We start from the raw sequence: 14446 nt of genomic DNA, 5'->3' as shown, positions 1-14446 counted from the left end.
ATTTTTTCCCAATTTAATTGTGATCGTTCTGCCTTATCTCAGGTTTTAGAAATGTCATAAAACCCAGCCTGCAAACCTGGTGAGTTTTCTAAATAGTGTTTTCAGCACACTTTGTTGGAAGGTGTTTTATTCTCTATGATCAAGCAATTTACCTTCCAAGTGAATTGAAGTGTGTGTGCAATGTTAGAGTCCAGAAAGAACTGCAAATTTAGTAATTTTGCTTCAAATTCTGATATCTGCAGTGACAAAGAGGACAATGTGTGCATGCGGAATGCTTGTTAATGCGCTACTTATTCAGATGTTTGCTTCTTTTCTTCTTTAGAACAAAGTCAGTTGAAAAGCTGGAAGTTGATCCAAGTTTGCATTCATTTCCTGATGTGGCGAATATCGTTCCAGAAAAGAAGTTGATTCGCCAAGGTCCTGTCCAGTTACAGCGCCCGAAGTTGATTAGTATTGACACTAGTGAAGCGTTTGAAGACAACGCTGACGTTCCTCCTTTAATATGAGGTGTATGAATAGCCCTAATGGGAGGAAGGGCAAGTTATGGACTTCTGTAGATAATTATGTTTTTTCAAATTTTTTCAGGATCATCTGTACCAAGGTCACGAGGCACAACAACACATTTTTGTCTTTATTCGTAAAATTAGTCTATACTTTTTCATTTCTCTTAAATGCTATCGTCTCTACTCATAGACTATAGTGTATTCTAGGCACTATGTGCCACATTCACAAGCTAATTTGTGTAAAAAGTAGAATGTCCTTTCAAAATGTTCGTATTCACAAGATCAGAATCTAGTCATATTTCTGTTAGAGATTGCACACGTAATGGAAAATCAGCAAGATGTGTAGATCTATCTCTTGTCCTATGCGTGAAGCTTCTTCCTTCACTAATGTTACTAGTGGCCAGATGTTCGAAGCATTGTTCTAGTCGCAAAGGGGCCGATTCACAGAATCGTCCCATTTGCGACAAGAAAAATGCTTTTTGGGATGTACAAAACCCAAACTGCGATTCGGTAACTTCTTACCAAATCGCAGTTTGGGTTTTGCGATTCAGTATTAGGAAGTGTCAAGGGCGTCCCTTCCTAATACCAAATATAAATGGTATGTATGATTGTTTTGTGACCACGAATGCGGTCGAAAAACAATCGCAGTTGGCACCAATTTCAAATTGCTGCTAACCCATTCGCAAAAGGGAAGGTGTCCCCATGGGACCCCTTCCCCTTTGTGAATGGTAGCAAAAACATTTTTTCAGGGCAGGCAGTGGTCCCACGGACCACTGCCTGCTTTGAAAAAATGAAAAGAAAACTTGTAATTTTTGTTTTCGAAATGCATTCCATTTTCCTTTAAAAAAAAAAAAAAAAAAAAAAAATACTGCTTTATTTAAAAGCAGTCACAGACATGGTGGTCTGCTGACAGCAGCAAGCCACCATCCCTGTGAGTGCGGCCATTCCCAATGGGGTTGCAAATTACGACCTACCTCATGAATATTCATGAGGTAGGTCATTTGCAACCCCATTGCGAATCGCAGACATTGTTGTACATCTGGTTTTGCAACTCGCAAATTGCGAGTCACTAAGACTCGCAGTTTGCAAGTCGTAAAACCGGATCTTCATACATGTGGCCCTTGATCCTTTAAGATGTGTACATCCCACCAAGAACTAACACACTTTTTCTTCCTTCTGAACCACCAAGTCATCTCGGACTGAAGCCATCTGCCCCCCCCCCCCAATGGCCTTCTTTTTCTTCTTGTCCTGGTGGGCTGTCATACACCCAGTGGAAGCCTGCAGCCGGTTGGCTTCCACTAGACCAGTTTGTCAGGTTTTAGATCTTCCTCAGAGAGCAAGTTAGTAGATGGGATTGAAGAGAAAAGAGGACAGGCCCATGTGTACATGTCTTTGATATATCTTGTAAAATAAGATAAAATTAATCTTTTTATAGATTTATCTGCCTCGATTGCCCGGTTATATCTTCTCACTATTACAGTACTGCTAAACTTAAATGTAAATGAAGTAGAAGTGCATGGTGTTGTGTCAGAAGCCCCTTTTACACCCCCCCCAACCTCGCATGCCCCACCCTTAAAATATGTTTTGGGAGGTCTCTGGGAACATATCACTTGAGAGCTGTTTTCTATGTAAAAAGTAAAAATGCAAATTTTACCTCACCCTACTCTTGTAATGTTCTATATTATATTACTGATCTCAGGTTAACAGGTCATGCTTATAAAGATAATCCTTCATTTTTACGAATTCCTAACATGAAGAAAGTCAGGCCGACAATAACTGGCGGAAGAAACTAATTTTAGACAAAAATTACATTGGCGAGATACCTTTTCCAATGAAATATTTTTCGGTGGAAAATGTAAAGGTTTTTTTGTGACGGGCAGCATGGGGGTTTGGGTGCGGGGTCATATGTTCGTATCACTAATATCACAGCAATCAGCAGCTAAAGTTTTGATTCTGCATCATTCTGTCTTCCTATTCTTTCCTGTGCCTTTATTCATGTAGAACTGCGTTTTCATGTCGACGTTTGTGTTTTAACTCTACCGTTAGTACTGTCTGGGCCCTGTGGTGCCCCTGTCTTCGTAGTTGCTGACCACCTGAGACCATTTTTGTGCTAGAAGAATTATTAATAAAAAATAAACGCGTAACCTTCTTGTTTATAGCGCCAATTAAAATGTCATGGGCTGAATAGCAATTTATGTGAATTATTATGTTTATTTTGCTACTGCTGTCCACAGCACATGAAATAAATTATAGGTAGGTGCTTTACCCTGCGTAGAACATAATCAGCAGTTATGAAGTTTACAGACTGAAAGTACAAAAGCTACAACAAATAAAACCTTAAAAGGAGTACACAAGCCCTCGTTAATGACTAACGGACACCTTAAGGACTAAAATTAATAAAATAGGGTAGTTGCTAAATAGAATGAAAGTATAGAAAAAATCCAATCAGCAATTAACACAGGCAAACTTGTGACCTATTATAAAGAGTACCCATGACTGAGCCTCTGTTTTGTAGCTGGGTAGCCTTTTTACGTTGCAGGGCAAGCTGTTCCATATTCTTGGTGCACATTCATGAATTCTCATATCAGCTCTGTCCGCAAATCAATCCAAAGGATCCCCAGTCTGTCTTCTCCTGCAGATGTCAGGACTCTACAAGGGGTAGATCTCAGATAAAATAACACCCTAGCCTGGAAGGGAAACGAGAAGATAGATCGTAAATGTCAGGCTACTGACCTTCATTTAGCAGTCAGGCAGTTATCTACCTACAACATTTTCTGCATGTAGAATGTGAGATTTGGTATCCTACCAGTCTTGCATAGATTGCATTTGTTTAGTCTAACCACTTGTTAACCAGGGCACCCACTATTACAAACTAAATTGCTTCTAAACAGATTGAAGAATTCCTTTAACCATTTCTGACACAAATGCCATACTCAGATGTACATAAAGAACCTGTTACATTTTTCTTGGCCTACGAATTCCAAAGGTGGAAGCAGAAACATACACTCTGGCATTTTCTGAAGCAAACGACCTGTGCCAAAAAAACAGAATATCAATTTCAAGTCATTACACACAAAGAGGTTCTGGGAGATCCAGTCCTTTTTATGCCCTTGGCATGTTTGAAAACTGGTCATCCTGTTAGTAAATTTGCATTCCATTACCATATAAATGGTAGCTGACTTGATAACTTCTGAGCAGGTCCAAATAGAGTGGTTTGATGTAAATATTAAACAAGTAAGGGTATAGATGACAAATGCAGAGCCTTAAGGTAATCTGTATCTTACTATGAATGCTGCTGGCACAAAGAAACCCATTCTTATCCTCTGCTTGCTTATTAGTCTGCAAAGACAACATCCATCTCCTGAACTGTTCTCTCATTCCTGCAGCTAATTGAACCAGTCCATGTGGATGTTACAGTATGTGTCAAACAGTGCTGAGCTCTTTGGTAATTTTGACATGGATTAAGGAGCCTTCCTCTTTCAGACCTAAAATATACTTTCAGAGATATATGAGAGAACATTCCAGCTCATGCATGTGGCCAAATCCAAACTGGCAAGTGTCTAGAATACATTGAGCCTTAACATGCTCTGAACTTGTTGTGTGACAATACAATACAAAATACATGAGGTTCAGGTAATGCAGCAGTAGAGTAGTAATTTCCAAAACCTCATGAATGTGTATTCTGTTAAGAGAGGTGTAATAAATCTTGATTTGGCAGCACTCCCTCTTTCAAGAACAAGTTTACAAAAATAATAGTAGTTAACCCCAGGATTTACATTTGCTCCTCTGTCTTTCTGGTAGGAGATCTAATTATTGGCACTCTTGACTTGTGTAAATCATCCACCTTAAGGCTTATAAACTCCAAGCTCAGAGCTGCGCCTGTAAACACCTATTCCATTCTCCAGGTGACTAAAAAATTGGATGCTCTCTGTTTTCTTTAAAGTAAAGACCTTAGCCTATCACAGAGTTCTTGTGAAAGTACAAGGGTACCTTCAGGGAGTGGATTCTCTGAGCAATTATTTTATCTTGAAAAATTGCTTCACGAGGAGTGGCCAAGATGGTGGGCACGAAGGAGCTCATCCTGTGAGCTCTTTAAATGCTGGGAAAAGAAGCGGCCCTGTTAGAAATGGGGCCTTTGATTGGCAGTCAGGTTACCTCCGTCCAAGCAAGGACCCTCACTCTAGTCAGGGTAAGTCACACATAATCCAAATTATCCTGTGCCCACACTCTGGTAGCTTGGCACTGAGAAGTCAGGCTTAACTTAGAAAGCAATGTGTAAAGTATTTGTGCAATAAATCACACAATACCACAATATAGCACCACAAAAATACACCACAGTGTTTAGAAAAATATATAATATTTATCTGGATAAATGCAGGTCAAAACGATCAAAGATGCAATAAGTAAATGTAGAGATATCACTGAAAAGTGATATAAAGTGTCTCAAGTCTTTTAAAAGCAAACAAAGTCTCTTTCAAGCACAAAGTACCTGGTTTGCGTGAAAAATCTCCACAAAGGGCTGCAGAGGAGGAGATGCGTGGAAACAAAAGGGTGTGCGTCGATTTCTCGGGCCGCACACAGCAGTGCATCATTTAGTTTTTACGCAGGGACGGCAGTGTGTCGATTTCCAGTGCTCGGTCGTGGATCCTCTTCGGGTTGCGGTGTTTTCAGACGTCCTGGGGACGATGCGTGGATTTCCAGCGCTGCTAAGATGAAGTCACAGGAGCTACATCGATCCGGTAGGTGTTGCGTACAATTTTCTACCACACAGCAGGCACTGCGTTGATTCCTCTCTGTGTCAGGCTGCGTCGTTCCAGCTCGGCTGTGCGTCAATCCGGTAAGGCCGTGCGTCGAATTTCCTGTCGCTACACTGCCGCTGCATCGATCTTCTTGTTGCGAAGTCGGGCTGCGTTGTTCCGGTTCAGTGTGCGGTGAAATTTTCACCACGATGCAGGCTGTGCGTCGTTTCTGGCAGGCTGTGCTTCGATTTTTGCCACACAAGGAGTCCTTCTTGCAGAGATGAAGTCTTTTTGGTCCTGAGACTTCACAGAACAGGAGGCAAGCTCTATCCAAGCCCTGGGAGAGCACTTCTTCACCACAGCCAGAGAGCAGCAAGGCAGCAGGGAAACAGCAAGGCAGCAGTCCTTCACAGAAAGCAGACTGGTGAGTCCTTTGAGCAGCCAGGCAGGTCTTCTTGGCAGGATGCAGGTTCTGGTTCAGGTTCTCTTCTCTAGGAAGTGTCTGGGTTGGTAGGGGGCAGAGACCCTGTTTTCATAGCTAGATGTGCCTTTGAAGGGGGGAGACTTCAAACAGTGGCTTAGAAGTGCACCAGGTCCCCTTTCAGTTCAATCCTGTCTGCCAGGGTCTCAGTAGGGCGTGTGGCAGTCCTTTGTGTGAGAGCAGGCCCTCCACCCTCCCAGCCCAGGAAGACCAATTCAAAATGCAGATGTATGCAAGTGAGGCTGAGTATCCTGTGTTTGGGGTGTGTCTGAATTAATGCACAAGGAGCTGTCAATGAACCCCAGCCAGGCGTGGATTGTAAGGCACAGATTTAGTGCAGAGAAATGCTCACTTTCTAAAAGTGGCATTGCTAAAATAGTAATATTAACTCCAACTTCACCAGTCAGCAGGATTTTGTATTACCATTCTGGCCATACTAAATATGACCTTCCTACTCCTTTCAGATCAGCGGCTACCATTCAAACAATGTATGAGGGCAGCCCCAGTGTTAGCCTACGAAGGGAGAAGGCCTCCCAGCAGAGTAAAAACTAATTTAGGATTTTTACACTACCAGGACATGTAAAATACACAGGTACATGTCCTGCCTTTTGCCTACACAGCACCCTGCCCTAGGGGTTACCCAGGGCACACCTTAGGGTTGACCTATATGTAGACAAAGGGGGGTTTTAGGCTTGGCAAGTACTTTTACAACTCTGAGCTCTGGACACTTTACCACTGCTAACCAGTACTAAATTGCATGTGCTGTCTCCCTAAATACATGGTAACATTGACACATACCCAATTGGCATATTTAATTTACTTGCATTTTCCTAGTAAAGTGTAGTACATGTGTCCAGGGCCTGTAAATTAACTGCTACTAGTGGGCCTGCAGCACTGATTGTGCCACCCACATAAGTAGCCCCTTAACCATGTCTCATGCCTGCCATTGCAAGGCCTGTGTGTGCAGTTTCACTGCCACTTCGACTTGGCATTTAAAACTACTTGCCAAGCCTTAAACTCCCCTTTTTCTTCATGGTCACCCCTAAGGTAGGCCCTAGGTAACCCATAGGGCACGGGGCTTTGTAAGTAAAAGGCAGAACATGTACCTATATGTTTTACATGCCCTGGTAGTGAAAAACCCACAAATTTGTTTTCCAGTACTGTGAGGCCTGCTCCTTTCATAGACTAGCATTAGAACTGTCCTCATATACTTTTAAGTGGCAGATTCTAATCTGAAAGGAGTAGCCCTGCCATGTTTAGTATGGCCAGAATGGTAATAGAAAATCCTGCTTATTGGTGAAGTTGGATTTAATATTACTATTCTAGAAAGGCCACTTTTAGAAATTGGGCATTTCTCTGCACTTACTGCCATCTGTGCCTTACAGCCAATCTCCAATCCACGTCTGGTCTGTGCTGGTTGGCAGCTCCCCTTGTGCATTCCACACAGACAACCATAAACACAGGACACTCAGTCACATCTGCATTCACACAGAGGAATGATAACCCCACCACAGGGATCCTGGCAGACAGGACTGGGCTGAAAGGGGAACTTGTGCACTTCAAAACCACTCTTTGAAGTCTCCCCCACTTCAGAGGCATTTTTGGGTATATAAACTGGATCTCTGACCCCACCAAATCAGACACTTCAGGATCTACACCTGAACTTTGTCAGAAGAACTGCCTGGCTGCCCAAAGGACTAATCTGGATGGCTTTGCCGAGAAGGACTGCTGCCCTGCTTGTTGCCCTGCTGCCTGCTGGTGTCTGACTGTGCTAGAAGGACTCTGCCTTCCCCAAAGTGCTCTACAAGGGCTTGGATTGAGCTTGCCTTCTGTTCTGAAGTCTCTGGGACAGCAAAGACTTAACCTACTGGCTTTAGCTAGTTTCCCGACTTAAGCGATGCCAGCACTGACACCGCAGCCTGCTCCCGTTCCATGGACATCGATGCTCGCAATGACAGCAGCCTGAAACGCAAGTCTGACATTGCTGTGACACCGCTGACGTCACGCAGGGTCATTGCAGCACTGCACAGTCGACACAGCACGTCTTGACTGACTGGATCCATTGACCCCGCTGGGTCACAAGGAACTGACGCATCGCCATCGACGCCGCACCAGCTCCCCCTGCAACCAGACAGAATCGACAGCTCGAGTCCCCCTGCCTCGCAATGCGAAACCAACACCATCACCCCGGATGCCGTAAGGGACTGACGCCTGACCGGGCCCAGCAACGCCTCATCTCTCCGACTCCGTGCGACATCTTAGTTTCTTTGTTTCCAAAAAGTACCGTACCTGGGGGTCCGTGCGACTCTGTGACTGGCACCTGTGGTGTTGGATTATTCAGAACGACTCCGTCAACGATGCCGTGATAGCCCCAGTTGGAGCTATTGTGTTTTTAAGCGATTTAGTGGGATTTAATCTTTAAAAATTCATACCTTTGCTTGTGTACATTGGATTTTCATTGTTTCAGCAGTATTTTATTCAGATAAATATTCTCTATTTTGCTATACCTGTGTGATGTATGTTTGTGGTGTTCTCACTGTGTTATGGTATAAGTTCTTGCACAAATACTTTACACATTGCCTTCTGAACTAGGCCTGACTGCTCAGTGCCAAGCTACCGGCACAGGATAATTTAGATTGTGTTGTGGCTTACCCTGACTCGGACTGTGGTCTGTACTTGGACAAGGGTGTATACCTCTTCCAACTAGAGGCCCCATTTCTAACACTAATGTTGTGGGTTTCCCAAGGTTTAGCCCTAAGCCCGACACTTTTCAATGTGTACATGACTCCTCTGGCTAACATCATCAGGAGATGAGGACTAGACATCATATCATATGCTGATGAAACACAACATATGATTTCAGTCGGGAAGGATGTGGACACCAGTAAGGAGAACCTAGTCAGCTGCATGTCGGATGTGTCTATCTGGATTCAAAAATACTGCCTATTGTGAAATGGGGAGAAAACTGAAGTCATCTTGTTTGGTAAAGCAAACTCAGTTTGGAATAATACCTGGTGGTCCAGTTTATTGGGCACCGTCCCAACACCTGCCAAATCTGCAAGAAATCTGGGCATAATTTTTGATGAAACTCTATCCATGAACAAATGCAGTTTGCGGAGTCCGCTTTGGCCTACTGAAGATGATCCAGAAGATCTTCAGATGAGTGTCCCATGGCTGCAGGAAGACCATTAGTCAGTCATCTGGCTTATGAATACACTGTGGGCCTGATTACAACTTTGGAGGAAGGTGTTAATTCATCCCAAATGTGACAGATATACCACCAGCCACATTACGAGTCCATTATATCCTATGGAACTCGTAATACAGCTGGTGGCATATCCGTCACATTTGGGACGGATTAACACCTCCTCCAAAGTTGTAATCAGACCCTGTGTGTTGTAATGGCTGATTATCTGTTTTCCAAGCATTCAAAACACAGCTGCATGACTGATTCTGGGTAGCGCCTACAGGGACTCTGCTTCCGCTAGTCTGGACCAGCTTCACTGGCTACTAGTGATGAAGCAGATGGTGTTTACACTACTATGCCATACTGACGGCTGTTTATGGCAATGGTGCTCTGGTTTTCAGGAATAATGTCCAGAGATATATACCAACTAGTAATCTTCAGTCTAGCAGCTCAAACACTGTTGTGAAGAATCAAATTAACTGAGCCCGGATGGGGGGGGGGTCATTGCTTTTCCCATTTGGTATCCACTCTTGGGACGCTCTTCCACCTTATTTGAAGGAGATTTCCAAGCTCCTTCCATTGCGCATGAGGCTAAAAAGAGGCTAAAAACTTTTCTGTTTAACTCGTCTAACCACTGCATTTTATATGTCAGCCCTAGCACCAGGACATCCCTTCAGGGAGGATCAGTGTGCTAAATAAATGAAATGAAACAATCAGAGCTGGTCCCAACATCACCGTTGCTGATGTTGGTACCGGCAAGATAAAAGTGGACTGGACACCTCTCCTGAAATAGGGGTGATTTCACCCCTTGGGCTTCTAACAGAGGAGAGTGCATCATCTGGCATGGTGATTAAATGAGCTCCTGAGATCCTGGACCTAGAGTTACCTTTAGCTGGAGGTAAGTCAAACATCCTTACCTGGGTTGTATACCCTGAGCCAGCCTCACCTGAGCCTTTACTTCTATTCAAGGAAAATGTAATAAACACCCTTATGAGCTCTTGAGCAAAGTCTTGCTCCTACCAACCGGTGAACAAACCAGTGGCCAGGTGCTACAGACTGATACTGAGCGACCCCGACTTTCTTATTCACCTTCCAGCTCCTGAGAGTTTGGTGGTCTCTTTGGCAGAAATGCTGACTCATCTCATAAATGCTTCAAAGACAGAAGAGCTATAGCATGTACCGTTCAACTTCTGCCTGAAAATGTAATCACTAGCCTGACCCTTCCTAGGCTACTCCAGAGTACTGGCACACCACTAGGCCCCGCCACCACAGTTGCAGTGAACCCAGTCATTTTGTGGCAGGAAGCCAGGATCGAACAGAAAATCTACAGACCACCAGGGGCATGATTTCACCCAGACTACTGCCCTGTGACATCAGCCTCCAAGGGCTTTAATTTACCCTTAACAGTGCATTGCAACCCTGTGGCAGGCAGGATCAGGCATTTGTTTTCAGGATGGCAAGCTATTACACCTGACTCATGGACCCTCCAGATCATTCAGGCCCAGCACAAAGGAAACCTGTTGCACGTCATCCAGGTTTCAGAGGAAATTGCACAAGTTCTGCAGTGGACCGCAATCTGCAAACCCCTCTCCCTTCCCCACCTGGAGCTCGCTTTGGTGACAGATGTATCCTTGCTGGACTAGGCTTGGAGTTGCCGGCCATCTGCCTGGTGCTGAAGGCCTTCCTGCCATCCTTCAATGGAAGGTCTTTGCAGGTTTTCCCGGACAACACCACTGCACTACTGCCATGTGGTACTGCAATAAGCAGGACAGAGTAGGATCCTGGGTGTTCTGCCAAGAGGCACAGTGACTCAGCAGCTGGCTGGAGCATCAGGACATCTTCCTGATCATGGACCACATGGTGGGAATCTTTAAACATCAAGGCAGATGAGCTCAGCCGTGATGTATAGCGGATCACTAATGACAGCTATACCCTGAGATGGCACATGAAGTCTTCCAACAATGAGGAGATTCCCTGGGTTAGTCTTTTTGCCACCACCAAGAACACACAGTGTCAAAACTTCTGTTCACTGAAGTTCCATAGAGCATGCTTGCTAGGCTTGAATGGAACCAGAAGTCCTGAAGAAGATCAGGAAAGACCGGATGCAAAACATTCTAGTGGATCCAGATTGTGGCAGAAGAATGGTATCTTGAACTTCTGGACATGAGCATTTGTCCTTTGATAAGGCTATTGCTGTTGGAGGATCTATTCTGGCAGCAGCAAGGCAAGGTTCTGCACCCATACCTGCACAATCTACCCCTTCATGGTTGAAGATTGAAAGGCAGCAGTTGACAGTGAGCAGGAGGAGGGGCCAGCCGCCACACGTCAGGGCAAGGAGCCCTTTAAAAACATTGTCGCGCTCCTGCTGCCGCGGGTAGCGCACTTGTGAGCAGGAGGAGGGGCCAGCCGCCACACGTCAGGGCAAGGAGCCCTTTAAAAACATTGTCGCGCTCCCGCTGCCGCGGGTAGCGCACTTGTGAGCAGGAGGAGGGGCCAGCCGCCACACGTCAGGGCAAGGAGCCCTTTAAAAACATTGTCGCGCTCCCGCTGCCGCGGGTAGCGCACTTGTGAGCAGGAGGAGGGGCCAGCCGCCACACGTCAGGGCAAGGAGCCCTTTAAAAACATTGTCGCGCTCCCGCTGCCGCGGGTAGCGCACTTGTGAGCAGGAGGAGGGGCCAGCCGCCACACGTCAGGGCAAGGAGCCCTTTAAAAACACGGTCGCGCTCCCGCTGCCGCGGGTAGCGCACTTGTGAGCAGGAGGAGGGGCCAGCCGCCACACGTCAGGGCAAGGAGCCCTTTAAAAACACTGTCGCGCTCCCGCTGCCGCGGGTAGCGCACTTGTGAGCAGGAGGAGGGGCCAGCCGCCACACGTCAGGGCAAGGAGCCCTTTAAAAACATTGTCGCGCTCCCGCTGCGCGGGACGCGCGCGGGCGGCGCCCGGGCAAAGCCCGGGCCAAGGGCGGGCCCGTCCTTGCCCGTCATTGCCAGGAAGAGCCAGGGCAGGGCCACCCCCCTAATAATTTGAACGAGGTAGGCTCAAATGTGATGCCCCTTAAAAGCAGTGCGTCTGGGTCTATTTAAGTACAAACAATCTTACCCATATCGCACTACCTCCCAATTAGGGCCTATCGGCTTCAGGAATTTATTACCCAAGGTATTCATAACTCCCCCTTCGCGCACTAGTTATAAACGTCTTTGAGGCAAATAGCCTACCAAGATGGGGAAAAGGAAAGCTACCAGTAATCCTACTGAGCAGGGAAGGGCAAAAAGAGCACCTCGACACGCGGCCGAAAATTGTACGCTCACCCAAATTGACGATCTTATAGAGGAAGTGGAGAGTTTGCTAGCCACGAAACCCTCAAAATCTCGTAGGAAAGATGCTTCTTCCTCCTCTAATGTCATAAAATCTTTCTTCGCTCCTGTTCACAGAGATTCGCAGATATCTATACCCCAAGGCACCAGCACAGAACTTAGGAAGTTAGAAATTTTAAAGAATCCAACAGAGAGCCCTAACTTAAATCTGCCTAACCAGCAAGATGGTGTATCCCCCCTGCCAAACTGCAATAACCGCTTCTTACCCCTTGTCCTATCATCGCCAGCTGAATTAGAGAGAACCATCTCAAGGGAAATTGAGAAACCAGTCCCAGTCATAGCCACTCAAGATGAACATCTAGCTGTCTTCCAGCTAGTACAGATAAGAGATGAAATTTTAAGCCTTAGAGAGCATCTTACATCTTTTACTCATATGATATATGAGAAGCTGGACGGCATATCTGCAGTAATTGGGGATATAAGGAAGATACCACAAAAATTAGACCTTAATTCCTTACCAAAGTCAGTTGAAACACCGGAAACACCCATCCCACAGAGGTGTAGGCGTCAAAGGGTCGAAATGGTAACACAGACTACTCAGGGGGGCAATAGCGCACCTCCTGCAGCGTGTGTTCGTAATAACTACAATCCACCCTTGGACACAGGGAATAATTGGAAGGTGCACAGAGAAAGACACCTAGATACAAGCTCCAAATGCCCCTTGGGAAATAACCTCCAATGCCAGACTAGACATAACGTCTATGATATTTACATAACAAACGTCCCGAAGCTAAGTAAAGATCAATTTGAGCAAGGGGATTCCCTTAAAAACAAAGTTATACATTGGATAAGAAGGACAAAGAAGTGTAGATCCATTATAAGGGACGATATAGTCATTGCACAGAGACTTATAAAAATAGGTTCAACATCAGATCTCATAGGGATAAAATTGACCAGTCAGAATCTAGTTAAGGGCCTTTTGGCACTTGAGGAAAGAATGAGACCGGGCACCTCCTCCCAAATGACACTTGTTCACAAACTTCCGCAATCATTGACAAACCGGTCTCCACAAGAGATAAATAGTACTATAATGGCCCAATATTCTTGCCCGCAGATAAGGGACCGAAAGCAAACCCATACTTCAGACATAGATTGACGCGAAGTCTCTGCCGTTGAAGTTCCTGCCGTTGTAGTTGGGAGCAATGGCATACCCAATCCCGACTCTTATACTACAAAAAATGACTTACCTAATATCCTGGGAGCAGAGCCTAAAACTTATTGTAGTGGCTCGCCAAAGGAAAAGTCCCAGCAAGAAATATTTTGTACATATGAGACTAGGGAAAATCTACCAGAAAATGGGCATGACCATGACCCACCGATTAAGATTCTATCCTGGAATGTGGCAGGCCTGACTCAGAAAATAGCTAATCCTGACTGGTGCAGACTTATAGATCAACACCACATCATTTTATTACAGGAGACCTGGGCGCCATCTGTAGTAAATAGAGAAGGCTATTGGACCTTCCAGAAGGCTGCATTACCATCACCATCAGGTAGGGCTTCAGGCGGCCTGATAATTTGGTTAAAACACGACTTGTTCCCAAAAGTTAAAGAGATAGTATCCCCTTTGAGGGATTTATTAGCCGTTGCAGTTGAAATTAGTACTGTTAAAGGTCTTGTTAACATAATAATTGTAAATTTATATATTAGACCTGGCACCCAAAGGACCCAGACCATCCAGATGAGTTCAATAGTAGAATTTCTTAACTGCTTACCTATTGGGCGGGGTATAATGGTTGCGGGCGACTTCAATATGCAATTGAACCGCGGAGATGGCAATCAGCAAGAGGGATCCCAGTTCACAGACTCATGGGATAGATCAGGGCCGGTGCAAATTACATCTAAGAAAGAAGGAGGAGCCTTAGACCTACTGGAAGACCTAATAAAAATAAAGGGATTAAGAATAGTAAATGGGAATACCAGATCAGACAATCCGGCGTCACCTACATATAGGAGAGGTGTATATACTAGCCACCTGGACTATGTCTTAGTAAATGACGCCCTCTGGAAATCCCTAACTGACATGATAGTTCTCCCTCGCATTGATAGTGACCATCTAGCCTTAAGTACCTCCTTTTCCACTATCTTATTTAGTTCCAAGACACTATCAACGTGGACTTCAAATAGTGCCCTCATTAGGACCAATGACCGTAAAAATGTGAAA

The 14446-nt window shown here is 45.1% G+C and overlaps 1 protein-coding gene across 2 annotated transcripts in view; it reads left to right on the top strand.

Annotated features, from left to right (window-relative positions):
- Nucleotides 1-2692, top strand: part of DNAAF11 (dynein axonemal assembly factor 11) — a 210929-nt gene extending 208237 nt beyond the window's left edge. Inside the window, exon 12 of one of the 2 annotated variants that reach the window (XM_069220770.1) lies at nucleotides 323-2692. In XM_069220770.1, the coding sequence (XP_069076871.1) occupies nucleotides 323-506 (184 nt within the window). In that variant the 3' untranslated portion in view covers nucleotides 507-2692. The remainder of the gene's footprint in view (nucleotides 1-322) is intronic. The other variant, XM_069220771.1, reaches the window with a different exon arrangement.
- Nucleotides 2693-14446: the final 11754 nt, after the last annotated feature.

The sequence above is a fragment of the Pleurodeles waltl genome, chromosome 2_2 (assembly GCF_031143425.1).
Source record: "Pleurodeles waltl isolate 20211129_DDA chromosome 2_2, aPleWal1.hap1.20221129, whole genome shotgun sequence".
In the NCBI taxonomy this organism is placed as follows: domain Eukaryota; kingdom Metazoa; phylum Chordata; class Amphibia; order Caudata; family Salamandridae; genus Pleurodeles; species Pleurodeles waltl.
This window is presented reverse-complemented; position numbering and strand designations above follow the sequence as displayed.